The sequence below is a fragment of the Gymnogyps californianus genome, chromosome 1, assembly GCF_018139145.2.
Source record: "Gymnogyps californianus isolate 813 chromosome 1, ASM1813914v2, whole genome shotgun sequence".
Lineage (NCBI taxonomy): Eukaryota > Metazoa > Chordata > Aves > Accipitriformes > Cathartidae > Gymnogyps > Gymnogyps californianus.
In genome coordinates, this window is record NC_059471.1 from 193,586,915 (window position 1) to 193,614,386 (window position 27,472).

Genomic DNA, 27,472 nt, shown 5'->3' on the forward strand with positions numbered 1-27,472 from the left:
TACGTTTTTCAGTTACTAGAAATGCAGGAATATCTGAGAGCTTTTAAGATGGTACTTAGAAAAATCTTGAGGTGTGAGAGGGCATCGTGTTTGATAACGAGTTTGGAAGAAAACCATGCAAATGCTTTGGAGAGTCTTCCATGATTGGAAAAACATGTACAACCAAGACAATGTTTGTTTTTTTCTTCTTATGAAATGTTTTATGAATGTTACACTTCCTACAAAACAGGTGGATTTTTAAGTTAGCCTTTGTAATAAGGGAGGTTGTTTTGCCCCGAGGTGCTGATTCGTTATGATCCCAGTAAGAAAGGCACTCAGACTCTGTAAAAAATGCTATTTATTAGAGCTTACTCTATAAAGGAGAGGGTAATATAGATAATCTTACGTCACTTCAGATGCTGGGAACCCCAAGTTGTGCAGCACTGAACGTATCTCTGATCAAGATACATCACGCTGTGCAGCTCCCATCCGTGGGAGGATTACCCCCATTTTGGTCATTCAAGCTATTATAGGATTTTCTTAAAAGAAGACAACTCTGTTCATCATTTCTGCTGTCAAACAGAAAGGATGTTGTCATGAGAACTTCTTGCTGCACTTTTAGATAATTCCAAGGCCACGCAGGTGGCGTAATCGCCAGTACTGAGTGGGAGCTGCCTGCAGGCTCCTCTGTTGCAATCAACCAGCTAAGTTTATCCTGTGACCATGGGCTGTGGGCAGCACAACACAGCCTGAAGGCCAGGCTGAATGTGTGGCACAGTGCAGCACAGCACGTGTTGACTGTTATGTGGGTCGCTATCTCCACGGGGTACAGTGGTCTTCTGGTCAGGTTCACTACAGAGGTGTCTGAAGACCACCACTTGTGACGTTTGTAATCCTACTCAAATTTTGATTTGTCAATTTAAATCTAGCTGGCTGCACTGATTACATACATGGCACGTTATTTATTATATAGGATTAAGTTTTATTTTAAGAGCTGAACATTAATTACTTGTATGTGTGTGTTTTTTTCTTTTCCTGGAGGCTGAAGATGAATTTGTATACTGGCCAAACAAAGATGAGCCTATAAACTGTGAGAGTTTCAAAGTTACTATGATTGCTGAAGAACACAAGTGTCTGTCTAATGAGGAGAAGCTCATAATCCAAGACTTTATTTTAGAAGCTACACAGGTAACACTGTCATAAACCTGTAACTCAGGACTTGATTTGTTAAAGGTAATGCCTATATTTTGTTACATTTTCTGTGGTAAATCGGTGGTAAAACACCCAGGGAGAGAGTAGCCCCTATAGGTAATTTGGTGACATTGGGAATAGGGTAGTCCAGCCTCCACAGCAGTAGGATTATGTATCTGGAAGCTGGAGCCGGACTGGAACAGGGTGAAGGATAAGAATAAAGACAATCGTTTACCGAATCGATTTATGCTTTTTTTCCCTCTTTTAGGATGACTATGTACTTGAAGTGAGGCATTTTCAATGTCCAAAATGGCCAAATCCTGATAGTCCTATTAGTAAAACTTTTGAACTGATCAGCATCATCAAAGAGGAAACTTCCAACCGTGATGGACCCATGATTGTACATGACGAGTAAGAACTGCAGCTTTCAGTTTGTTTTGATGTTTTTCTATAGAACCATCCTTTCATCTCATTTAGAATGAAAGCTGCTGAAACAAGGCACAAAGTCTGCACCTAACAGTAGTGCTGCTGCTTCTGTTTCAGCTGCATCAACAAGAGAAACATTTTTATTTTATCACACTTCAATGTTCTCTTTTCAATTCTATCGTTTTGATACTCCGGATGATTGTCAAGTAGGGCACTGGAGAGGAAATCAATCAGGGCTTCATTGTCTATTATTGAAAGAAGTAAGACTAGATGAGGCACCTTACCCTTTTCCAGCTGTTTAATAATGACCAAAAATACTGAAATGTTGAAATACTGAAGGGCCTGAGGCCTTCAGGATTTGGTTAGTAGAAGATTGTAAGGAATTAACTCTAAGACTGGCTTTTAAAGACTCTCCAGAAGTTGTAGCCAGGTGCCATGAAGGTTGTGTTAAGGCACTGCTGGGCAGGCCTATTTCAGAAAGTATAAAGATCACATGACAGAAATTCATCCTATCGGTTTACCCTGGATTTTGTATTTTCTCCAGCTGTAGAAACTTGATCCAGTTTCTAGAGACTTCTTTTTTGTGGGTTTGTTGTTTTTTTTTTTTACTTTACAAAGGCATGGAGGGGTGACAGCAGGCACTTTCTGTGCATTAACAACACTGATGCATCAACTGGAAAATGAGAATTCAGTGGATGTTTACCAGGTAGCGAAGATGATAAATTTGATGAGGCCTGGAGTCTTTACAGACATTGTAAGTAATAAGCAAAACGTGTGCATATTTTTTTGCTATGTGTGGTATTATTAGCACGCTTAGATCTTAGGGCAACATTACTGAACCATTGGCATCTTAAGTTTCTGCTTGAGTTAATCAAAACTGTCTTCCAGAGGTGCTGTAGAGGACCTGCTGCTTATTCCAAAACAAAGTATTTCCCGTGAAAACCTGTTATGTGGTTATCAAGTGGTCATATTCAAAATGTACAGAGCTGCCACTATCATCGTAAAATCTGCACTATGTCATGTAAATTAAGGTTTTAATTCGGCAGGAATAAATTTGTACTCCAAGTAGACCCTGAGGTAGTTACCCTAGTTTCCCATTTCAGGATGGACTTTGATCTTTCATGAGCCGTTGAATGGTCACTTGACGCCATTGTCACTGGGCTTACAGAAAGAAAAAAACATTAAAAGCATAACAAATAAGAATTACGTACTAAGTCAGTGTCATACAAATGAAAACTCTTCACAGAAATGAAAAACAATGAACCCTGCCCCTTTGGTCATACCACTACAAATCTGACTGCTGTAGAGCTACGATGAGTGTAATAAGGAGAACACTTTAAGGGTGAAATGTTAGGGTTAGCATTATCACATTTTTGACAGCAAAAACAGAACATAACACAGGATTGACAGACATATCTGCCCCTTGCCCAGCCCAGCTAGCCCAGACTGAGGAGCCTGGCGGACAATGGAGTGAAAATGGGAACTCTTCCCACCTCAAAAGCACCATGAGGAGCTTCACTCCACTTGCCTCAGGAGTCTCCAGCAAATACCTGGGCCTTTTACCTCAGATTTCCAGTTTCCCATGCTGCTACCGCAGATTTTCAAATTCGTTGCTCTTTCTACCCGATATATCTTAGTCCAACCTAATAGTCCAGACCACGAACCCCACTCTATTTAGTCTGTCTTACTGCTCCTCACTCCTTCCATCACAGAAATTCTTTATCCTCATATACCCATCCTAGAACCCAAAATATTCCTCTGCCTTTTCAGAGCATCCACTGTTACCTGGGGCAGCGTAGCCTTCGCTGTGCCTGCTCTCCCTGCACAGAGCATCCAGCTGTTTCTTCCTTCCCAGCCCACCCTGCAGTCCAGCCGGCTGCTGGCACTCCCCATTTCCCGCTGCACCCAGCTCAGACCTTCCGCTCCCTCTAGGCAGTGGCCTCCTCACTCAGTCTTCCCGCAAGTCTCATCTCTCTTCCTACCTCCTCTTCCTGGCAGGATCTTCAAAAACATAAACAGTAACTGCAAGTACCGAAAAGAAAAAAAGAAAAAAAAAAATCTGCCTGGGTAGAATTCAGAGGCCAAAAAATGAGAACATATTCAAGGGGGAAAAAAGCCAACAGACAAACAGTAGCCCTAATCCTGACTCCATTCAGTCAATGGGAACATTGCAATTGACTTTAACAAGAATCAGATCCAGCACATAATATTTCTTTTAAAATACAGTTTTCTCCCCTGCCTGTACTGTGTTCCTTAATGTTGTGCTTTACGTTGTGTACAGGGGGAGCCATTAGTCAGAAAATTAATAAAGCTGCTAACACAATAAATTGTGGAGCACAGTACATTAACAGACTGACACATCAGCTGTTAATTAATTTTGAGTAACAGTGTTACAAGATAATCTAGTGTTATTATTTCTGACAACACACTGACTATATCCTCTTTTCTTCTCCAGGAACAGTACCAGTTCCTGTACAAAGCTATCCTCAGCCTTGTCAGCACAAGGCAAGAAGAAAACCCTTCAGCATCTATGGACAGTAATGGCTCAGCTTTACCTGATGGAAATGCAGCTGAAAGTTTAGAATCTTTAGTTTAATTAACACATCAAATTAAACACAAACGTACCTACAGCACACCAGTCACACCTGGAGTTTACCATTATTATTTTCAGTTTTATACTTTGTAGGGGGGAAAATCTGTCCAGTCACTATATATATAATCAGATCCCAACCATTGCTCAGTCATTTCTGTTACATATGACTTTACTGTGGAACTTTTATCATTAACAATGTGTGCCTTTTCTTGAAAGATTTCTTGTAATACGTTGTTACGTCTGGACTAACTTGATTGACTTTTACAGTGTTTCTAAGAATTGAATTGTGGTATGTTTTTTCAGTATTAGTTTTTGATTTATCTGGCTTTACTTTTAACTTAAAATTATCATATTTATAGATGTTAGGGGATTCTCAATTACAAACATGTCATGGGTTTAGCATTTGATTTATTTACTGTATTTATAACAATTTACATTTGCTAGAAATATAACTTTTAATATAGTAGAATGTAAATAAAATACTGTTCTCCATAACATTCAACATTTTAAGACTTCAGTCAGACATTTAGAATAGTAATCTGATACTTACTGTAAATACTGCTACTTCTGTAGTGATCCATGGACCAAATTTATATTTATAATTGTAGATTTTTATATTTTACTACAGAGTCAGTTTTCTAGTTCTGTGTAATTGCCTTGTTAAAATGATGTAGTCCAGTATGTTTTTATTTTAACAAAGTCTTCTGATCTATAATTGTGCATCTTAAGCAATTAACCTTCATATAGCTGCATGTGATTTTAACTTTTTGTGGGAAATAGAAATCATTTGTTTTGAAATCAGAAGTTTTTATGAGAATAACACCTGTACTTGGCATTGTTAAATTGTTTTTACCTATGGCATTGCAAAAATAAATATAAATATTCCAGTCTGTGCTTAGTGGTCTTCCACATACAGTAAACAGTCTTCACTGTCAGGTAGGAGAGCTTTTACTTACAAGAATAAGGACTCAAAGCTGACCTGGAGACGGCTGCTCTTCCCGTGGAATACGTGAGTTCAGAAGACACTTTTGGAAGACTTTTTTGTTATTTAATCTTTGCTCCACTTCCACCCGTACCCATAGTGTCCACATTAGCTCCTTTTTTAGCCTCTCCTTGCATGTCTCCCAGTCTGGTCGCCCACAGGCTAATGGGCTGTCCCAGGCCTCCAAATTGCCTTAGTTGCCCCCTCACAAGGCTTCTCCATGCTGGCTTTGCTTCAGATCATTCATTCAGCTGCTGAGCTCTTTGCTGCCTCCTTCGGCAAAGCGAAAGCCAAACTCTGGGAAGCAATAAAGCAAGTAATCTCTGCAAGAAGGAAAGCAAAATGTTTCAACTTGGCCACTCAAGTATTTTCTGTAACTCTGAACTGGCAAGAAAAGATGCTGTTTGTACTGAAGGTTGCAGCACTGAGGAGGGTGGAGGAGCCTGGAGCAGAATAGATCTTTGTTTAAAACTAACACAGGCCATGAGAGTAACTATTTTCTCACTTTGGTGCATTCAGTTGCTACGTAGAAATATTGAGAGCAGAGATACTGTTCTGGACTCGAATGCCACAGCAACCAATGGACGCTGTCTTAGATGAAAACTAAGGATAGGAGAAGACGGACCTGGTGTGGGCTCGGAGATTTTAGTCGACTGATTCCTAAGGCAAGGGTGTGTGAGGGATCTCGGTGTGTCAGCAGATAGATCTAGACCCCTTCAGCAGTGTGGGATTGAGGATAGGTGGAGCTGCAACAAAGCCAAAACGAATTTACATTTAGAGGAATCTAAACAGTGGAAACTTTAAAAAATCCTCATACTGTTGATGATACACAAAATGAGCATGAAGATGCTAGACCAGGAGACAGAATGGCACAGAATGACAGAATAGCTAGCAGTAAAGCAGACTTTTTCCTGCTCTTGTCCTCTTTTAAAAAAATAATCACATAGACAAAATAATCTAAACAATGTAATGTATAGTTTGTTGTGCAAAACTGTTTTAACATGTTAATATGTGCTTGAATTCTCTTTTACACTTAACGACTTCTCTTTATAACCACAGCAGTGCAGTCCCAGAGGTTATGGAGTGGCTGAATCCATTGGGCTTGGGGCCCCAGGGGTTTCCCCTTCCCTGTCCACCAGAGCCAAACGCAGGATGATCCTCCTGTCTCGGCCCAATTCCCCGTTGCAGGTCTGGCCAGGGACCATGCAGGGTCTGCGTTCCACACAGGGAGATACACACACACAGAGACAGAGTGGTAGAAACAGGATTCATCGCACAGAGAATAGGAATAGGCTTTAAGAAGAAGGCAGGACAGAGGGCAGTGATCAGGCACAGGGCACGAGTGGGCAAGGGTGCTGCCCAGCCGCCTGCTTACATGCACACAGCCCCTTTACCCCTTTTCTCTCCATTTTCCCTTGCTTATTCTTTCCCTGTCCACCTTGATCCCTCTGTTTCTCCACCCTGGTCTCTCTGTCTCTTTGCAGATAAACCACCTAATTACCTAATTACCTTTTCTTTATGGGCCTCAGTTTTGTTACAGCCATACCCAAATGTGAAACCTCTGCTGCTGCCACTTAGATCATCTCAGCCGTACATGGTATTATCAACACGGTTGACCTTGGTAGTTCTGGCCTTGCAAGCTTTTCTTTCCAAAAGGTCTCCACCAGAGTTTGGCCTTCCCTCACATGACTCCCCGTGAACCGCCTGTGAAACGCAGCCGGACTTCATGGCACTCCGCAACATCTGTCAGCTGCTCACTCGCGCTCTCTTCAGCAGTTTCCCCTCTCGTGCCCGGCAGTTTCTCAGGATCTGTGCGGGTAGCTCAGCCTCAGGGCAGGGGTGCAGCCATGTGCCTGCTGATACTAGGACTTACCTCTTTAGTTCAAAGCCATAAGTAGCTGATTGAATAATCAGAAATGAGGCAACTTACTTTTCTGAGCCAAGACATCTTCATTCAGGTTTTACACTTTTTTTTTTTTCCCTGTGATCCTTGTCATACCTGTGTATTTGCTAATTCTGAAGTCTGGGAAGAACAGGACTGAGATACGACTTCTAAGTGCAAGCAAACTTAACATGTATCCCTAGCCAAGTTAAACGCCTTTGAAGAATAGGATCTAGATTTTTTCCTGGTTATATTTGTGTCATTTTGGGGGTGACAAGAGTTATAAATGGGGCTCATTGTCCCAAATGATACACATTTTTGTAATACCGTTGAATTACACATAAGTAATTCTTCACAGCTTTCAGGCACAAAGTTGGTGTATACAAAGGTGTGTCACGGTTGCTCTTGGAGGAAGGGAATATCTTCTTTTTCCAGGTGGCCTGGGGGTTCCTTACTACTTTCTCTAAAGCACTCAGGTTGACCAACACCCTCCATTTGCACATCTAGGCTGAGGAAGACAGCGATATTATATAATTCCCCCCTTCTCATTCCAAAAATATAGAAACAATTTTTCCTTTCTTAATCTCTAAGGGTGCCCATACGAGAGAGGTTAATTGTGATCTTATGGCCATTTGCAAACCATATTCTATACTCTTCTTAGCGTATACTTCTGCACTTCACCACATTAGCACACAACAAGAGAAACTATAATGCTCGTGTGCTACTTCTCCAGCCTTTTCTTTAGGAAAACTGGCTTGTAGCCTCATATAACTTCATGCTTTCTATTTTGATATCTTTTATTAATGTATTTACAGTTTCATATAGTTGTATATAAAAAGTCTTTTTTAGGCCAATTAATTCTACTATGTTTTTCAAGCCTCTATAGACCAAAAGCAAAAAAGGAATCCTCCTTTCTAAAATCCCATCTTGATATAACTGTTCCTTTCAACCTAAATGTTTTGCAGACATTTTAAAATGATAATCCAAGGAATCAGCTGTCGTTCAAGGTTTCTTCCAGAGATGTTTGTAATCACATTCATCATCTTAGCATGCTGACAAGTTATTTAAAACATAAGTACTTAGGATAATCTCTTTACTCACACATATTGGTTCTGATCTAGAAAAAAATAAGAATCATAAAAAAAATCTTCTATAATCTTCAACCATGATGGATTACAGGTTTTAATAAATGCGTGTCAGTTCCTCTCTCAGACAAAGGCCATATTCTAATTAATTTTTTTCTTGTAATCCAAGCTACAGACTCAAAAGACATATAGCCTGCCTTTTCAAACTGGGTCAAGTGTGGAAAAAATGTTATATATCTCCTGCAAGAAGCAGAATATTAATAAACAATGTCAGTGTAAGATTTTATTTTTTTTTTACAAAACTAGAAGTCATGTGTGCCAAGGAAAACTTGATTAGTGAGCTTCCTCCTAAGACATCATAGGTGAGTAGAGAGTTTTTTAAAAAAAAAAAAAGAAAACTCAAGTAATTTACTAACATCACCAACTTTTTGGCAATTGTGGTGCTGTGATTTAATACCTATGGAAAAGCTTTACAAAAGTCAGCAATAAATGATGACTAGAAGTCATACAAACTCATAGCTATCAGTACAACAGCGTATTAGTTACTTTGAAAATGGACTTTGAAAATCAGTTGACCACACCAGTTTGCAATGTTTTATCACAATGCTTTACCTGGCACAGTTCATCGCGACATCCTGGGATAATGTGTGTCACTTCAGATGGGTTGAAATTTTCTGTGGTAAATGCTTACTTCAAGATGAGTTTAGCAAAGTTAAACTCGTTTTTCTCTCTAATCGTTCTGAAGCATAAGCAAAGCAGGGCTGGGGAGGAGGGCAGCTCTGTTGTCTTGTTGGGATTAAAAACAGAAATGGGGACCCAACTACTACTGCAAGTCTGAGGTGTTCTAGGTTACGGTCTTGGTTTTCACTACTTCCCTGCAGCTAGGCCAAGGACTGACCATCCATTTCTGTTTCACAGGTTTGTGCTTTGGTGGATTAGGGACTTCACTTTCAAAGGGACAAGAGAGAAGAGAAGGCTCTCAGGATATTTGGCCACATTTCCCCTGACTCCCCTGTTTCCAATTGCATTCTTTTCTTTTTAGAACAAAAAAAGTAGGAAAAAACCCCCACCTTCTGGCTTACTGAACTCATTCCCTTGTTTTAGCAAAGTCACATCCTGTGACCCTGTAATTAGTCACAGTGTATTTGAGATGGTCTGATTTGCCTTGATAAATTCTGCTGGACACTCACAGCTAAATTTCTTCTTTCTCCCCCTCCTCATTAGTTTTCTAGCCTAATCACAATGACTTTACCCCAGATTCTTTTCCCCTTAAACAGCTATTGTGCTATGAGCACATGCCCTTTGTCCAGCAGTCACACTTCTGTGCTCCAGTCCCTGAAAAGGGATGTAATTCTCATCTACACGAATATCCAGGGCAGAGAGAGTGTGAAACATCATTGAGGCAAAGAAGGGAGTCTGAGTGTAACGGGGCTTGAGCACCTCCATCTCAGAAAGAAACTGGGATCTTATCTGTCATGGAGAGCTGGCACTAGCATAAATTCCAAAATGAAAAAATAAAGAGACACAGAGTGACAAACAATCTGTTTCTTGCAGCCTGGTGTGAACAAACAGCTTAAGAGCCTTTCAGCCCAGGCAGTGATAGCAGAAACCAAACCATGTATTCAGCTGAGCAAGGCCCTCAAGCTGAAATAGGCAGCGAGACACCAAGCTTTCATTTCTTCCTGGGGTACAGGGAGACGTTATACATCTACTGTTCTGTAGCTTTCCACTTAAGTAGTTGTCCTTGTGCCCAAGCATAAAACATGTACTAAAAAAAAATCACATCTCTTAAGATTATATCTATACCTAGACATCATCTTCAGCTGTATATATATGTCTATAAATATATATATATGGGTGTTAGATGTGGATGCTTAAACAATCCTCGAAGAGTCTTCTCTTGTGAATCTAGCAAGAAGTATGGAACAGTATTTCATACACATACAGAAGTCCATGTGTAGACACCCTTTCAATAAAACCATCTATGTAAAAAATAAAATCCCATTCATACACATCTCATTAGACTGTAAAGATGACAGGACAACGAAACACAGGTTTTCAGATTTATTTTTGAAGCAATCTTGTGTATAAGATACAATTCTTTCCAGTAATATGCACAGAGAACTGAGAAGTCTAACCTTCATACAAAAGCTGAGCAATAAATTCATTTAAGTCTAAACTTAGAAAACGAAAAGCAGCATTGCACTGGGAAACAGAAATATATTCTGATACAAAATGTTTCAAAAACAGTAGCAGTTTTTCTTGAAGAAAACACTCTGTAGTGCTCATTCTTTTTGTGCTCTGAAGAGATTACATACTTTTTTAAAATTCCAATTTTCTTTGCATACTGTATTTCCTAGGCAGAAAAGCAAGCAAGGTGCATGCATATATACAGAATCACAACTCCATGGTTGTGTATCTGTGGGGTAAAGGAGGGAACAGAGAATTCTCCAGTGAAATCCTGGTCTCACCAAGCACTGGACTGGAAGGGACCAGCAGACACAAGTCTAATTTTTAACCCTTAGTTGTAGACCTTTAATCAACCGGGGGAAGGAAGAGGCAGCAGAGAGCAGAACATTCATTGCAGGCTCCATCCTTACCCCAGCTGCAGGTACCCGCCATAAAACAGACCAACAGCCTGTAAGGTCAGCAGGAAGCAAAGCAACTTAGTGGGGAGCCAGGATTTCATCCAATACTCAGAACATGCATGGCACTGTAACAGAATCCAAATTTGACAGTACAAAAGCATTCAGTGGTTCAGTATAAAAAGCACTCCTCTTTGACAGTAATACTCTGCCCTTCATTCTTCCTTCTCCCTTTGGCTCCTTTCACCCTCCTCTTTGTTGCAGTTGCTACTTCATTACATATGCACAAAGAAAATCCAAATCCTGAGTAGCAAGACTTGGAGACCAAAACTTCAACTATTGTTACGGCTGCTTTTCCTACCAGGCAGAGCAACACCTGGAATTCCAGCCCCTCGGGACCACGATAATAGCACTATGCTTCTCAGGAGGTAAAAGGCTGTGCGTTTATCAGCAAAGTGCGCTTGTGAGCAAAGTTGAAAGCAGACAGCTTCCAGCATCAGTATTCAGCTTTAGAAAAGGGGACCTCCAGGCAGTCGCACAGGTACCAGTGCAAATGGTATCGGCCCACAGCATTGCATCTCACAGGCCTAACTGCTGAAGTCTAAGCCATGCTTGCATTGTAAGGTGGTGTAGAAATCCCTGAGCAAAAGCCACAGAAGCAGCCCTGAACTGGAAGGAGGCAACTGCTATTTTGTCAGAGAGAAGCTGCACTCAGACTAAAGCTCAATTCTGGGCCGATGCGGCTAAACTGCCACTAGAGCCGGGCTGGCACGTCTGTGCAGCACAGCACTTAGCATCAAATGAGCTGGTACACTGGCAAACTCTCATCAGTCTAAAGTGGCACTGTACTGAGTAGTGTGGATAGGCTCCCAAATGAACACTTCAAAAGCACGATAGCAAAAGGACAGAAGCTAACTCAAAAAGTAGTGATTTAAACCTCTAAGCCTAATGCATTTCAAATCTGCTTATACTACACAGTCTATTCCCTTTGTAACAGTACTTAACCTGGACGAGGCACACAGTGTAAGTGGAAAGAGTAAACACGTCATTTGGAGCGGCTTCTAAGCACATTAACTGTGTTGCATTTCAGAATGCCCTTCCGAGCTGCAGAGCTAAATGCTAATGTGCTCTCCTCACAGCACAAGGCAACACGGAACAGCAGGTATTTCAACATATTGCAACCAGCTTCCACTCTGTAACAGGAAAGGGTATGGGGGGAGGCTTGCTTTAAACCTCCTCCCTCCTCCAATTAATTTAAGTTTACATTCATAAGAAAGGGATTTAAAAAATATTAAGATCTAGGTTTCAAATATTTAACAACTGAACATTTTCAAGATTTAACAGGATCTTATTTGCTAGTAGTGCAGAATTTCTAAACTATTTCTTGCATATTGTTATTGTGAAAACATTCACAAATACTGCTAAAGGGCAAGGGACAACAAGACTTAAATTTTAAGTATCACTTTCATCTCTTATTCTGATAAATTATTTTTACCACATGAACAATCAAACTTAATCAACGGAATTCATTAACCAAACTTTTCCACCTCAAAAGAATCCACTAATAGATTTTTCTTTCAGCTTAAATTTGTCTCAATATTAACCCTATACACTTAGAAGATAAACTCTATTAACAAAAAAACCCCCACCATCCCAAAATATTTTAGGAAAGACATAAGGAAAAGTCTGATTGATGCTGAAACATTTACATGAAAGCGTAACAGTTTTAAGAGGAAAACATCACAATTCATGCATCTGGGTATCTACAGTTTCGACATCAAAGTCAGGCGACCGGTTTTATGGAAGGCATCATTTGTGTGCGAAATGGCAGGTGCTGCCTTTCGCTGGTCCAAATTGAGATTCTTAAAGGGGAGGAGGGGAACCAAACAAAGCCAAAACCCAATTCAATCCACTGCTTCCAGTTACTGTTTGATAACACTGTGAGTACTGTACACAATGCCTTCTGCCCGAACACGTTCAAGTATTGGTCCATAAACATTCTTCGTCAATGGTATAACCATGCCTTTGGCATCTATTTCACCTGAAACAAAGGTAGGAAAAAGCGCGTTACGTGCTCTACTGGCTTTACTCGGCAAGGCTTTGGTAACAGGGGGGCTGCAGGGTGGCTTCTGTGAGGAGAGGCCAGGGCTGCCCCGTATCGGACATGGCTGGTTCCAGCCGGCTCCAACCACAGGACACAGCTGAGCCCCTCAGCCACAGATGGGGCGCCTCAGGGAAAATTTATTTAAGGGCAAAATGCTGCACAGCAGTAAGGAAAAAAGTGTGAGAAACAGCCCTGTGACACCGATGTCAGAGAAGGAGGTGGGGAGAAGGTGCTCCAGGCACTGGAGCAGAGATTCCCCTGCAGCCCGTGGTGAAGACCATGCTGGAGCAGGGGAAAAGGGAGCTTAAGGATCACTTAAGCAGTGAGTGATCTCCTTGTCTTCATCTCAACTCATGAGCTGTTTCACCTTGTTTTCTCCCCCGTCCTGTTGAGGAGGAGGAGTGAGAGAGCAGCTGGGTAGGCATCTGGCAGCCAGCCAAGGTCAACCCAACACAAATGCAAATATCAATTTGCAATTATATAAATTTTTACATTTTTTACACATATATATGCAGATTTATCAACCCTGGCATTGTGTTCTCACACAGCATCAGTACTGTATCAAAGAATAAGGAAAAAAGTTTGAAACACTTAGTAGCACACAGCTTGAATTTAATTCATAGAGCTGTGAAACTGCAGTTAGGTGAAAAGCATCTAAACTTCAAAAGTTTGGGTTGTTGTTTTTTTTAAATAACAATAACAAAAAAACCACCACAGTTTTTGCTCGATTCACTTAGCCAGGAGAAGAGTGAAGTTCTAATGATTAAGAGCAAGCAAGTGGAAATCACACTATTTCCTTAAACACGGTGATCACTAGGCATAGTCTGCCTGTTTATATATACACAACGTGATCAGGTAATATGCCCCAAGCCTCATATTTCATCAATCCAGAAAGTAGTAGGGGAAGTCGCTAGTTTGTTCAGCGCAGGTATATGTTAGCCTGCTTCACTGTGGCATAATCAATTGTAATTTACCATGGTACAAGTCTCCTCTACACCAGTGAAACATTTAAGGTTAAATGACTAAAAATCTCTATAGATTAAGTCGTAAATTAAGAGTTGTCACTGAAACATCCAAACATGCAGATTAAAAATTCCTGTAAAGAAGACAGGAAAAGTCTGATAAATTTAAAAAAATATACATATATACACTTCAGAAACACTATACATCTGCTTTCTACAGGCAGGAAGATGCAGAGGGTTGAAATACTGTTACTGAAGTCTGAACAGCCACTTACCATCTAGAACCATCTTAGCAGCAATAGCCGTGGGGTATCCTACTGTTTTAGCCATAGCAGAATATCCTCTGTTATCACCATAGACAACCAGATTGATAAATTTGTCTTCCAAATGACCAGAAGGATGCCTGAGACCTATTTCATTTCTCATAACAATCATATCTCTCTCTCCAGTGCCTAAGAGAAAAGCACACAAACTATTCATTACTTGTATTTCAGTCATATCAAGATGAGGTTCCTGATGCGCAAGGCACTATGCAGACACAGCACGTGTATCGGGAAGTGACTTAAGACAGGGATTATTAAAGAGGACAGAATATTAAGATGAAACTAAAAATGTAACAGGGAAAGAAAAAGATAAACTGGGGGAGTAGAGAACATCACAAGACATTAAAAAACCTAACATGAAGGTTTATTAATGAAGGTGAACAGACTAATCCAATTAAGGCTAATAAGAGATATTGACTTGTTCCACTCAAAGCCATGAAAAAGAATTTCTCACATACCAAAGGGCAGCTTCATCTCCATGTGCTTTGCAAGAGCCCCCACAATGGAATCTGCTGCTGGAACTGGTTCATCTCCCAATAAACCTAGCCTGGCAGAAGAAATGAGACAGACTTATATCACTGCCTATCAACAGTTTAGTCTCAGTTTTGTAATTTCCAGCTTGTTCAGCATACCAGTTTAACAGTCTCAACATGGACCAACATAGTAGAATTGCAAATCTTTTTTTTTTTTTAAACTTTAAAAATCACTGTAACATTTTACCATTCCACTGCCTCCAGCTGGCTTTTGTCCTTTTCCAGTTTGCTAAATACAGCTTCTTTAAGAACATGGTACTCAGCAGGTGGCTTAATTCCAACCAGTTTGCACATGAGCTCTTTCTGTATTAAAACAAAAGAAAAAAAGTTCCTGAAGGCCTGACATCTGTTCCCACTCCTTTTCAGTCAAGGTTTCGAGAACCCACTGCTCCACTAAGCTCAGTTAATATCCAGGACTTCTGAGAAGACAGGTTATGCATAAAGGGAGTGAGACAGTTTGAGATTTTTTTAATCGCAGCAAGTGAGAATAGGGGTCATCTCTTCCTAAAACACTTCATACCCCACCACTCAGCTGCTTCCCCCTACTTTTTAGTCTTATCCCTTCCTCTGGCAGTGAAGAAAGAACATAGAAATCTGCATAAACAAGGGAACACTGTGAGGATGTTAGGGTGAAAGAGAAGCCACCTGGAGACAGCCAGAGAGTCAGGAACTTAAGGATATCTTTCAGCTGGTCTAGAAATGGAGAATGTCCCTTTCAAAAGGAAGGAAACAGACTGATGAGATGAACAAGGCTCTGGCAATCCTGGGAATATTACCAAAAAGCTTTCTGAAGATTTTTGTGCATACCTGAAGGCCATTTTGTGCTATCTAGATGCTAATTATTACTTCATTCACAGCAAGACAGATAATAAACGGAGCTATGAACAAGACATGAAGCAAGCAAGAACTGCAGAGTCTGTTTAGGAGCTCAGGTTAGCCTATTTACAAGAAAACTAAAAACACAAGGCAGAGGAAATAAAAGGAAAGTACTAAGATGTAACAACATTGCTGAGATAAGGTTTGCACTGAGACTAATGAGTTTATAGTTATTTTCACAGATTATATGACACTGTATCATTCACTGAGGCTAGAATGACTGGAAATTCTAGCCATCTTTGCAAAGAAAACTTGAAGATATCAACCCTAGAATTAAAAGTGGACAAAAATCATCTCAAAAAAATAATTCCTAGCCCATTTCATGATGCTGGTGGATTGTTTTACAGTCACTGAAATGGACACACTGCTGAAATGGCAGCCCATATGGCAGCCCAAAGATGCCTGAGTTTGGGAAGATGGGCAGTGCTGTGTGTTAGTCAGAGACAAGCAAGACTGCGCCTCTTCACCTTGTGCTTATTTGCTTTTGAGAACACTCAAGACATTCTTAACTTGAAATAATGGCGTCATCAGAAAAATACTGTGCTCTCCTCAGATCATCACACAGCATAAGCCTGGTGTCTTTTTCCAGATGAATGCTGATAAAAGCACAAGAAAGGATACAGGAGACAGATCTGAATTTTGTTCATCTGAGTAATAAACAGTTACTCTTTCAGGTGTTTGCAAAATGGAAGAAAAATTTCTCACAAGACAAACAGACCTGACAAGTAGTAAGCTGTTTGTAAATTCAGCTCTCTTTACGCCATACTAAAATATGAAATTCCCTGCTTTGCCCACAGAGACAACCAAAATGTTCATTGTCAAATGTAACAGCAGCACATCATAGGAGTCATACCTTGGCTGAGATTAAGATGAAGTGAGACATCAGTAAGCAAGACAGAAAAGCAGGATAACAGAAGACAAAAAAAATGCTTGTACAGAGTTTTAACAGAAAAAAAGATTTTAATTTACTCATTTAGGCATGATCTCTTACTTCCTGACGCCCTAAAAAATACTTTTACATTGAAGACAATGGGCCAGTACCAATATGGACACTGCAAACTCACAGCACTGAGGGCTGGATTCTGACTAACAGAAAATGCAAGACAATTCATAAAAATATTGTATGGGACCTCTGAGGGTCATCTAGCCCAACACTCTACTTGAAGCAGGAGTACCACCAGCACTCTAGTCAGCCATGGCTTTGTCTAGCTGAGTCCTGAAAGCCTCCAGCGTCTCTCTGGGGAATCAGTTGCAGCATTGTATTATATTCCTGCTGAAGAAAATCTTCCTAATTTCCAGGAACAAAAAGCAGGGAAGACCAGGATGCAATACGATTCCCATTGCTAAGCACACCCAAGCCTAGCAATACAAAAAGCATTAATAAAACAGAGGAAAGAAGGCAGAGTAATCAGAGTAACTCACCCAGGTTAGAGGTGGCGTGGTTGAGCTTAGCAAAGGATAAGGATCTGGGTTAATTAATCCTAGTTTTACAAAGCCTCCCATAGTTTTAGAGTAGCCCTGAAATAAAAGAATAACATGGTTAAAAATAATAATCACTTGAAACTGAGGTGAATATTTCTCCTTGGTTTGAACGTAGTGGTGGACACAACCCTGGTAGTGTTAAGCATTATTCCCACGGGAAGACAGACACAGTAACACGATGCCAATGGGGTTACTGCTACAGAGCAGTACCTTCCTCAGCCCCTCTCCACCCCTCCTCCTACTTTTTCAATACCCTCTTTAATTACTTAGTATTATTCTGCCATCAATACTTCCATGGCAAGTAGCATTGGTTCATGAGATCAAAGGGCTAAGCTGGCCAGCACTAGTTCAAACTCCAGCACATCATTACAGATGGGGTTGTATCAGCCAGCTGGCCCATAAACAAACTACTGAATACAGAGAGCCCAACTCGGAACTCAGCTCACCCCAGTTTTACACCAGTGCGATTGTATGGACATCAGATAGGATTCTTATCTCTAAAATCAGTTTGTGCATTTGTATCTTTCCTTCAGGAGTATCAGAGACAAAACCAGGACAGCAGTGGAATGGTATTTAAAAGGAACTGCAGAAGCTGCAATAGGCTGCACGATAAAAGAAGTCTCAACTGATTTCTGCTCATTTTTGTTTGTATTCCGTTAACACTCCCACACAGCTGCTGGATACCAGAAAACACTTACTAGAAACACTGTAAACAAGCAGAATGGTGGAAATAAAGCACCCTGAAGGAGGGCTAATTATAATTAGGAGCCACCTCCACCAGCACTAGGTTATCAGCTCAGATGGCCTTGCAGTGAGATCCTTCTGTGACACCTCTTTGTAAACTGACTCCATTAGCTATCTGAACCTAACCTATAAAAGGCACTCTGAGGAGATGTTAGCCTCCGCACTGAACGGATTGCTTTCTGCTCTGCAACACAGCAGCATGTGCAAAGGGCCAACATTAGCTTCTGCCCTGCTCAGTACTATGTTCTGACATGTAAGTACCATGCAGGTAGAGGTACGGCAAGCTCTTCCATGCAACCCTACCAACATCACCCCAACCCAAAGTGATGGACCTGGCTTTGGGGATTAAGAAAACAGCACTAACCACAGAAACATCATTCTTGCAGCACACTGATAACAACTCTTCACATCACCCTGACATTTTTGCTTTTCCTTGTGCTAACGCTTACACAAAAGAATAAAATTTTACCAGGCACCAAATAGATGAGTAGATACTATCATATTAAGACTTCATGACGAGATAGATGCCTTCCACATATTTTTAGCTTCTGAACAAGAGATCGTATCTAGACTGACAAAAAGAGAGCTATTGCAATTTGTAACCCTTATTCCCCCACATCGGCCTTCCATCTTCTGTTGCTAAGCAAGCCTCCCTCCCAGAAATAAAGAAAAAAATCCTGTTGTATTGCAACAGAGGAATTAAGAGGGAAAGGACATACACATCATTCCTTGAGCCATGTACAAAACAACAATAACTTAAACCTTGACATAAACCTTAATGCAACAGACATATCACAACATCCATAAAAGCTTTTTCAAGCCTTCAATATGGTCTTACGTTTATTCCTTCTTAATGTATATTGACCAACAAAATAATAAAAGAAGAAATCTGAAAGAAAAAATACTATGTTTTGATTCTGCTTTGTACACCTGACAAATGAAAGGAAAAGAGTCTATCAGTTAGAAGGAAAACACATATATCTCTTAACATTTTACTTAACTGACCAAGATGTTAAAGCTGCTCAAATTCAAGATTTCCAGTTACTTAATGAAAAACTTTCTCAGCTTGGTGGAAAACCATAATTTTCTGTAAGATTTTTACATTATGTTTTTCATAGGAATATAAGCAACAAACTGTAAGTTCAAATTTTTATCAACTTTAAGAGAATAGATCAAATCTTAAAAGTACATAACAGCAACACACATCACACAAACCTGTCAGATTTATTTAGGTTTTTTTTTTAAATCTTCTATTGATCTGACACCAAATGCAGAGCCAGAGAAAAAAAGAAACAGACTATGCAAGCTAACTGACCAGCTGCCTAAAATAAGTAGAACTATTTTTCTGGTTTTAACTAAACCAAGTAAAGCTACATTAAAAAAAATGAGAAAAGTGCTTTCAATGATCTCTCAATTGGGATAGTGGAGAGCTCATAAATAGCAAGTACAGAGCTATAAAAGATTGACTTTTAAATACATAGTCTTCTTGAAATGACAACATTCACCTCTTGAGAAAAACAATAATTAATAATACTAACAACAACAACTTACTTTGTATCTTAAGGTGCCTCTCAACAAAGTGTGAGCTGTCTGAATACCATACGGCTCAGCATATTTTGTACTGTCTCTGTTAGGAAAACCTTCGAGATTTAATCCTGGGAAAAAATCCATTGGAGTAACAGAATCAAGTAATGCTCCTCCAGCTGGAATATTGATAATCTAAATTTTGTGAAAGAACAGCAATATTAGTTTGGTGCAGTGTTATTTATTTTACAACAGAAAAGATGAAATGTGCTCAAAACAGGAACAATATACTTAGTGTTTCTGGTGCAAACAAAGGCCTAATCTAAATAAAGCAGTTGCACAAGCCATTTAAGCATATCCTCTGATGGAGGAGCATGCACTATGTCAGCCATTACTAATCAAAGGGCTAAAACAAGCCTCATCCTTCTCACACACACTGTTAATTCCTGCTGCATTTATATTAAGGTGGCAGGTTCCCATTTCACTTACATTAGTGTAATTTTGGAGCACCTCCCTGAACTACACCAGTGTGAAGGGAAATTCTGCCCATAGGCTCCCTGCTTTTTGGCCAATTTTTTAATTCTCTTTTTTTATGGGGGAGGAGAAGGCAAATGTAAAGAGAAAGATGGGGTTTTGTTTCTTTTTTTTTTTAAAGATTAAAATAAATCAGGGGATATCACACATATCACACGATAAAACTGCTGCCCATGTGTAGCTTTACTTGCAGCTACAAAGCACAGACAGAACACACCGGTGGAAGGAAAACAAAATAAGGTTGACTAGTTCTATTATCACTCCTAACCAAAGCCTTGAACCCTGCTTCCTTCAAGTAGCTGATCTGCTATGCAGCATCAATACAAACTCATTTTGTGACTTCTGAGCAAAGGGGCAAGGTTTCCTTCTAGAAGAAAGACTAAAGCAATGAAGTCTGCAGCAATGCCAAAAGATCTTATTGTGTTTGTCAGGCAAGACACTAGCGTGGAAGAATCCTGCACAACAGTCAAAGACAGCTAAGGATTTAGCGGCAAGAAGGAAAAATTGTACAATTTACTGACAAGCTCACATCGTGCTCTCATAATGAATCATTCATATGCATGATCTAATTTTTCCTAGGAATGGGTGAACCAGGTCAGAATTAAATAAGAAACATTTTCACATTCTCTAAGAGACCCTTTAATCTGAAACTTATAACTATGTGCTGTTGCTTTTTAAATAATGATCCAATGTACAATCCCTGAATTTCTCCTTTCTTACTGCAGTAAGAACACTAGAGCACCAAAATGTCATGATAAAACTTCTCAAAAGATTTCTCAGTTTTGCAGATCAAAAAGTTTAGATAATTAGCTAAACTTTACGGTGGTTATACAAGGCAGTCTCCTTGACATTTGAAGAGCCCCTGCTCAGTAACTACTCTGAGCAAGTGGGAGTGATCAAACAGATAGGACTGGAAAGCAGAAATGTGATAACGGCTTGCAATAGCTTTGCACAAATCAGTTATAATCTTTCCATAAAACAGATGCAGTGACATTTGCTAGGTTAAGTCTACTCTAATGACTTCTGCACAAACAGCAAAACAGTGCTTATATAAAACACATCAGAAAGCACTGTACACTATCACAGAACCCACTCAGTGGTTTACTGGTATTACAGATTGCAGCAAAAGAAAAAGAAATCACGAGTTCTGCTATACACTGTGCAAGCACAGAATAAAGCTGTTTGGTTTACAAACATGACTAGACAGAAAAGCAAGTAGAAGGATGCCTTCTCACCTTTGTTTCACAGAGCCAAAGACAGGGCAATTAAGTGGCAAAAGCAACACACAACAGGGATGGAAGCTGAACCCAGAACACCAACCTCAATCCAGTGCTTCAGTCATTAGAACATGCTCGTTCTTTGCAATCAGTTTCCATATAGCAAGTAAGAATTAAGCTGGCAGCAGCCAGGCACCATCACGCTCCAAACATAGGATTAAGTGATGTATGCAACTTGCTTAGGCAACTGACTGTCACTGGCTGGAAAGTAAACACAGCACCTTACAAATCCCAATTCCCTCCTTAGCCCAATACCACCTTCGTCTGGCTTTAAATGGAAATGTTAGGATTACTTCACCTCTCCATTTTTTAAATACGTAGCAGACTGAACTGTATTCAGCAACACTCCTTGTGGGCTCCAGCTGAACTTGTATCTCAGAGGATTGTCAGAGTGCTCTGGAGCTGGTAGGCCACCGCAGAAAGAAGTGTAGGATACAACCTGTCAGATTTATCCACAGGAAAGAAACAATGAAGAGAAGGCAGACCACGATGCAAACAGTACAGAGCTACCCTGCAGAATTCCCATTAGTTCTTAAACTTTCTTTTGATGTGATCCCCCAAATGGGCCAAATCAGATGATCTACAGTGGACAGGGGAAACCAAAAGAATTTCACTGAGCAACAGTGTCAAACTGTCACACTGCGGGCACTGTCCATAAAGGAGAGGAAACCAAAACATACACTGGGGCAAAGCCATCTTAGTTGATGGCCTCACCAATTGGATTAGTTGGCACCAAATTCCAAGCATCAGAAAAAGTAAGGTGTCCAGAGTCTGTTACACATCAGTGACATGCCCAAAAACTGAGTGGTGTTAAAGGAACAACTTTACTAATAAAATCTTGGCAGAACTACGTACTACCTGCCAACCTTACCGTAGCACCAACTTCTTTTGCCTTGTCAATACATTCCATTGCCAACATATGGTCAAGACCAGGATCCAAACCCATTTCACTGATAACTGTAATACCAGCAGCTTCTACGCTAAAAATAACAGAAATGCAGAACTGTCAGAATATTCACTATTACTGGCCTTTTATTCAGGAAATCTGTCCAACAAAGGCCCAGTGAACTTTCCTCAACACAGTAAATTCTGGGCTCTGTCTGCAGCTTGCGGAAAAAAACAGAAGCAGATGTTAAAACCTGAACAGTGACAATTGTCTAAGAGTCATTCTAGCCTTGGTTTCTCTTACTTTGCTGCATCGTCTAGGGGTGGGAAAGAAATTCCTACCAGCTACTCCATATCCCACATTCTCCTGGACAGTGCTAAAATGTAGGAAGGCAGTAATGCAGAGGAGAGCACAGAGCTAGTCATAATTGCCCTAAACAGCTCCTGCAGGGGAGAGAGATTGAAAGGTCTTCTTTCCCAAATTACAAGCATTTGGGTTTTCTTTTTTTAATAGTTGCCTACACTCCCAGAGCAGCTCGCTTATCACCACAAACTGGGGTGATTTATTTTATTTTATTTTCCAAATCACTTTGTGTTTTGACAAATAAGAAGGGGGGGGGGGGGGGAGGGAGAGAGAGAGAGAGAGAGATGACCTCTTGGCATCACAGCAAGAAGGGGAGAAGAGGCCCCAAACCTCCCTCATTGTCTGCAACACTAGTTCTCTACCTGTGTAGCTTTCTCGGTTTTATCTTTTGTAGAGACACGGCATGTACAATTCTCATCTCACTCACTTGAATTCACTTCAGAGTTTCCAGTACTGTGACTGAGAGGAGCACCTAGATGAAGCTCCATGCCCAAAACAACTTCCAATCATATAATAAGGACAACAGAAACATAAGAATAGTTAGAACTGTCACCAATTTGAGACTAATATAGTGGGCCTGTCCAAAAGAAGGTGGCATGAAGGAGGATAATTCTGTAGATACAATAAGCCAAGAATGAGTTTTTATTAGGGGAATGCGAAGGATGACAAACAAGCTTGCTGTCACTGGTAGAAGAGGACAGCCCAGCTGCTCAGCTTGAATATCAGCCCAGCTCAAACATCCTAACAGGTCTGAGGGAAGAGAGGAAGGCGCATTAACACGGAATAAGATGGGGCATGCAGAAAAGTACGTTCCAGTGTTTAGAGTACTAGTCTGACCAGATTGGGGTATGCACTCATTTCTCCACTCTGCCACAGCCTCCACATGCAACTTTGGGGAAAGGTACTTAGTCCTCCATCATAGAAAGGGAAGGAGAAAGAATGCAGAAAACAGTAATTCACAATAAGCATTGCAGGTGTAATGGACTGCAAAATATTCAGATAATGCACTAAAGAAGGAAGCAACACCAGGGAGATGCTACTTTCATACCTACCTCTCCTGGAGTTCTTTCATAGCTGGTGTTAAGTAGCTGGCTGTTACCAAGTTCACTTTGTTGTCAATACATTTCTTGGCAACCAAAGGATGTGCTGAATAAGGCAGCAAACTACAAATGAAGGAGAGTTATGCAACATCAAAATCCAACCAGTTACTTATGCTGTCACTGGAAAGACACTCACAAATGTTTTTTGTATGCCTACAAAAGAGCTCAAGTAAATGCAATAGTCGTACCTGCCTTGCCCTGAGCAGTTTCATACCTACATAAGTGAAACGCTACCCTATCAGAAGAGCATTGTTGTATGCACTCAGAACAGGGCACAGGACAATAGGGGAGTCATTCTTTAGACAGCATCTTTTGTCACACTTCTCTTTGTAAAAAACAAACCACTGACCTCTTTTCAAGGCCACCTTCTAAACAGGCATGCTGGAGGTTTAGAAGATGCAAAACTGTAAAACCATCCTTCAGAAAGCTTGCATTACAATGATCTTGCTGAAGTACTTTGTGAAAAGCATGCTCTACACGGAAAGGAAACAACACTCATGACATCTGTGGCAAAAGGGACAAAATGGCAAGGACTATGAAGTCATCTCCTCCCCTGTTTCAATACCTGGAAAGAGATCTTTCTTAATGGGATATTCAGGAGAAACGACCAAGATGTCAGATTTTTGCCTGCTCTTGCAAACACGCAAATTTGATCCCAGGAACACATACGCTGGTGGACGCAATTGGCCCCTCACGTTAAGAAGGCTGTCCATGTAACTGGTGAACACTTCTAAAAAGATGCTGCAGTCAAAGCCCCTTTGAAAGTCCTGATGCCCCGCTACATGAGAAGGCAGCGGCCAGTTACAACTATTTACATACACAAATATGACCCCAGTTCTTGGGTGTTAAAAAAAAAAGTTACCACGTTCATTTAGGTCAGTGAACTAGGAGACAGAAGCAGCATGACTCAGGGTTGAGCCTATCATGTTTTACACAGAATTCTGACCTGATCACAAGGTCATGTTTCTTCACCAAAGCGGATAGCTCTTCCTCGTGCTTAATGACATCCATATGAACTGAAGTAACGTTGCTGTATTTTTTCGTCAGTTGTTCAAGTTGTTCCTTCATGACAGATGCTGTTTTAAAAGTAAAACACATCAACTGTTACCTAAAGATGAAAGTAAGTCCAAAGCACTCCCATGTATAATTGTGCTTTACACACACCTCCTTCTTCCCAAGGAGTAACAGTTGCATGGATGTTTTCCGTCACTAACAGTTGAAGAGAAATCATGCATAAAGCAGCTTACTTTCCCTAAAGCAGTCAATTTTATTATCAATTGCCAGTGTCAAGCGATAGCAGCTATAACTGAAGAACAATAATCTACAAAGAATACTTACTCTCAGAACTAAAGAACCACTCACTGCTAAATTGTGTAACGAGAACAGACTTGTAACCAATTAGCAACTTAGTGGGTGTACTTAAAATTAACAAAAGTTTTAACTGCAGTATTCCTATCAGTAGACTAGGTCAACACAAGTTATTTATGCAAAACTAGAAGTCATCTCCCTTCTTTTCCACTCTATGAAGAAGTGGGTCTAGAACATGAGATAAACAACTGTTAAACCTATCTTTGTGCAGTAGGACACCCCAGAACCCAGTGGCTCGCTTGCATCATGTGCACGTGTACTCCCTGCATGGTTTTTTACAGCAGCACTGTCTACATTTGCCATGTAACTGAGCACCCACATGGTGGGAAAACAGATATACTAAACAGAAAGAAGCACACATTTACACGTATGTGTTTTTTAGAGAGAGGGAAAAGAGTCTGCTGAATGAATGCATCTCTTACGCAGAAATGTGTCACACAAGTGTCATTAACTAGTTACAAAAACCCAACACTTTTATTATAGGCTAGGCAGGGCTGTGATCTACCCCAAAAGCATACTCCCGTGTCTTTAACTCTGACCCCTCATAAAAACCTGTAGCAAGGTATATTCTAGGTTTTAAAAAACATACATACTGGAGGTTCAGTCTTTGATATCTCAGATGAATACCTGCCACTCTTTGGTAAACGTCGAAACATACTGAAAAAGACATTACAAAGTTTTCATAGAACAAGTGACCAAACCACTGATGGTTGGAATCCTTAGAAATGCACTGTTATCTTGGATCTAGAAGCAAATCAATTAAAAGAAAGTGTTTGACGGTGAAGAATGCAAATAACAGTCACACAAGAGGGGTGCTTGGATGTGTATGTTCAGGCTCGAGAAAAGTTTTAGAGAAAGATCACAAGAAAGCGGCGAGAGCTGTAGTACACACTTCTGTTGATATAGGAGAAGGCAGCTCATGTGAAGTAGAACAATAATCCTACCATGCGAGGTCTGGGAAAAATAAAATAAAGACAACCAGCAGAAAAATATAACAGCAGCTCTACAATGCCCAGTCAAAAGTACCACTAGCCCATTCAGGCAGACCGGTATTTTGGGGGGAGATCGAGTATTAGTGGAAAAACTGTTAGGGGTAGGGAGTCAAAAGGATCAGACGAATGAAAAACTTTAAAAAGGAGAGAAAGAGAACCAAAGTTAGAGTAACAAGTAGAAACTCAAGGACATCCCACAGCACTATGAAACCAAGCAGCAACTTTTCTTTTCCTTATTTATTTGGTGGACAATTACACAATAGACTTAATCTTCATGCTTTGATTCGGGGGGGACATCACCTCTCGGGTCTACCAACCCTTACTTAAACGAGTCATCCAGTGGCCTGCTTGGCAGAACAAGGTATAGGAGAAAACTAGAATGCCAGAAACTCGCATCATGGTCCTAGATGTATTAAGTACTATTGGCATTCATGAGCTCATCAATTTGCTGGAGAAACACCGCACAACTAGAAAGGTAGGGGAAAAAATAAAAAATAATTGCCTACCCCAAAAAGTGCCTTTCCTTGCAGGTTTACAACCTCTTGTGAAACAGAATAATTAAATAGCATTGAAACAGGCAGAGGTTTTGTTCTTGCTTTGACTTCCCAATTTAATGAACTATTGTGTTGCACTGACTCTTGAGGGAAGACTGCAATGGAAAAATTGTATGCCCAATGTGTTTTAAAAGTAAACTGGTTTTGTATTAGCATCATCCTGCTGAAAAACAACCATTTTCAATTAGTGTGACAATTTATCTTGAGGCCTAAAGTATTTTAGGTCACTATGCAGTACATATTTTCTCCTGGTTTTAAAAATGGTCACTTCTCTAACCTGGCCAAATAAATGCAGAGGTGAAGCATTCAATCAGTTTTTGATGGTAGTAGCTATTTCCGCAAAAGCACAGACTACTTCACTGAAAAGCAAGAAGTTGACTAGAAGTCCAGGAGGGGAAAAAGTCCAAAGAGGAAAATTTGTTTTTCTTTTTCAGGCTGTGCCTGGTTTAAGTGAGACAGGAAAACCTTTACTAGTTTTAAGGTCTTGATGAACATGAAGGTTCAACACAGCTAACTAACAGATTTAGTAAACAAACATGTGCCCAGAAAAGCTTACCCCAGCCCTCATTCCATGTAGCCATACATTTATAGGTAAATCTGGTTAAAAAAGAAATCTTTCAAAACTCTGTTTCAGTACATTTTAACAGAATTCCTATTTATAGCCAAGAACAGCTTAATAGCTTAAACCAAAAACAATTCACAGCATTCACCATTTTTAACTTAACAAAGATAAAAACATTAAGCTTTTCCTTAGGCCAGATATGACTAAAAGGCCCAGATTCAATCTGACTAATTTCAATATTTACCTATGGCTTAGTCCTACCAATCCTGCAAATGCTAATATTATCACTAACAGGGAGAAATCCAGTCTCTGCCTGCCTCCACTTGTTCCTTCCTGTATTATCTTACTCCCACTGCCATCAGCACTTATCATTCTAAGGAAAGCAGAACTGAAAAAGAGATCCAGGTTAAAGAAACCAGTATTTGCCACATCTGACTGAAAGTGAATTGGTTTCCTGTCCCAGCTCACCATGCTGCCAGCACAAGGACAGCAATGGGAACACAGCCAGGAGAAAGGAGTGGGCAAAGAAGGCAGCAGGTGGGGCACAGGCTTACGGAGAATTAAA

The 27,472-nt window shown here is 40.3% G+C and overlaps 3 protein-coding genes across 4 annotated transcripts in view; 2 read left to right on the top strand and 1 right to left on the bottom strand.

The window, feature by feature from the left end:
* Positions 1-4,215, top strand: part of PTPRZ1 (protein tyrosine phosphatase receptor type Z1) — a 143,451-nt gene extending 139,236 nt beyond the window's left edge. The window contains exons 28-31 of the mRNA XM_050904294.1: positions 1,021-1,167; positions 1,439-1,581; positions 2,215-2,350; positions 4,052-4,215. Coding sequence (XP_050760251.1) covers positions 1,021-1,167; positions 1,439-1,581; positions 2,215-2,350; positions 4,052-4,192 — 567 coding nt within the window. The 3' untranslated portion in view covers positions 4,193-4,215. The remainder of the gene's footprint in view (positions 1-1,020; positions 1,168-1,438; positions 1,582-2,214; positions 2,351-4,051) is intronic.
* Positions 1-27,472, top strand: part of WNT16 (Wnt family member 16) — an 873,674-nt gene that overhangs the window by 386,707 nt on the left and 459,495 nt on the right. The gene's annotated exons all lie outside the window — the stretch shown is intronic.
* AASS (aminoadipate-semialdehyde synthase) overlaps positions 10,188-27,472 on the bottom strand; it is a 32,059-nt gene continuing 14,774 nt past the window's right edge. For both annotated transcript variants that reach the window (XM_050893015.1, XM_050893023.1), the window contains 10 exons: positions 24,378-24,507; positions 23,384-23,494; positions 21,954-22,062; positions 21,381-21,521; positions 19,299-19,466; positions 16,944-17,039; positions 14,833-14,948; positions 14,571-14,659; positions 14,065-14,241; positions 10,188-12,764 (listed from right to left, as the gene is read on the bottom strand). In XM_050893015.1, the coding sequence (XP_050748972.1) occupies positions 12,646-12,764; positions 14,065-14,241; positions 14,571-14,659; positions 14,833-14,948; positions 16,944-17,039; positions 19,299-19,466; positions 21,381-21,521; positions 21,954-22,062; positions 23,384-23,494; positions 24,378-24,507 (1,256 nt within the window). In that variant the 3' untranslated portion in view covers positions 10,188-12,645. The remainder of the gene's footprint in view (positions 12,765-14,064; positions 14,242-14,570; positions 14,660-14,832; positions 14,949-16,943; positions 17,040-19,298; positions 19,467-21,380; positions 21,522-21,953; positions 22,063-23,383; positions 23,495-24,377; positions 24,508-27,472) is intronic.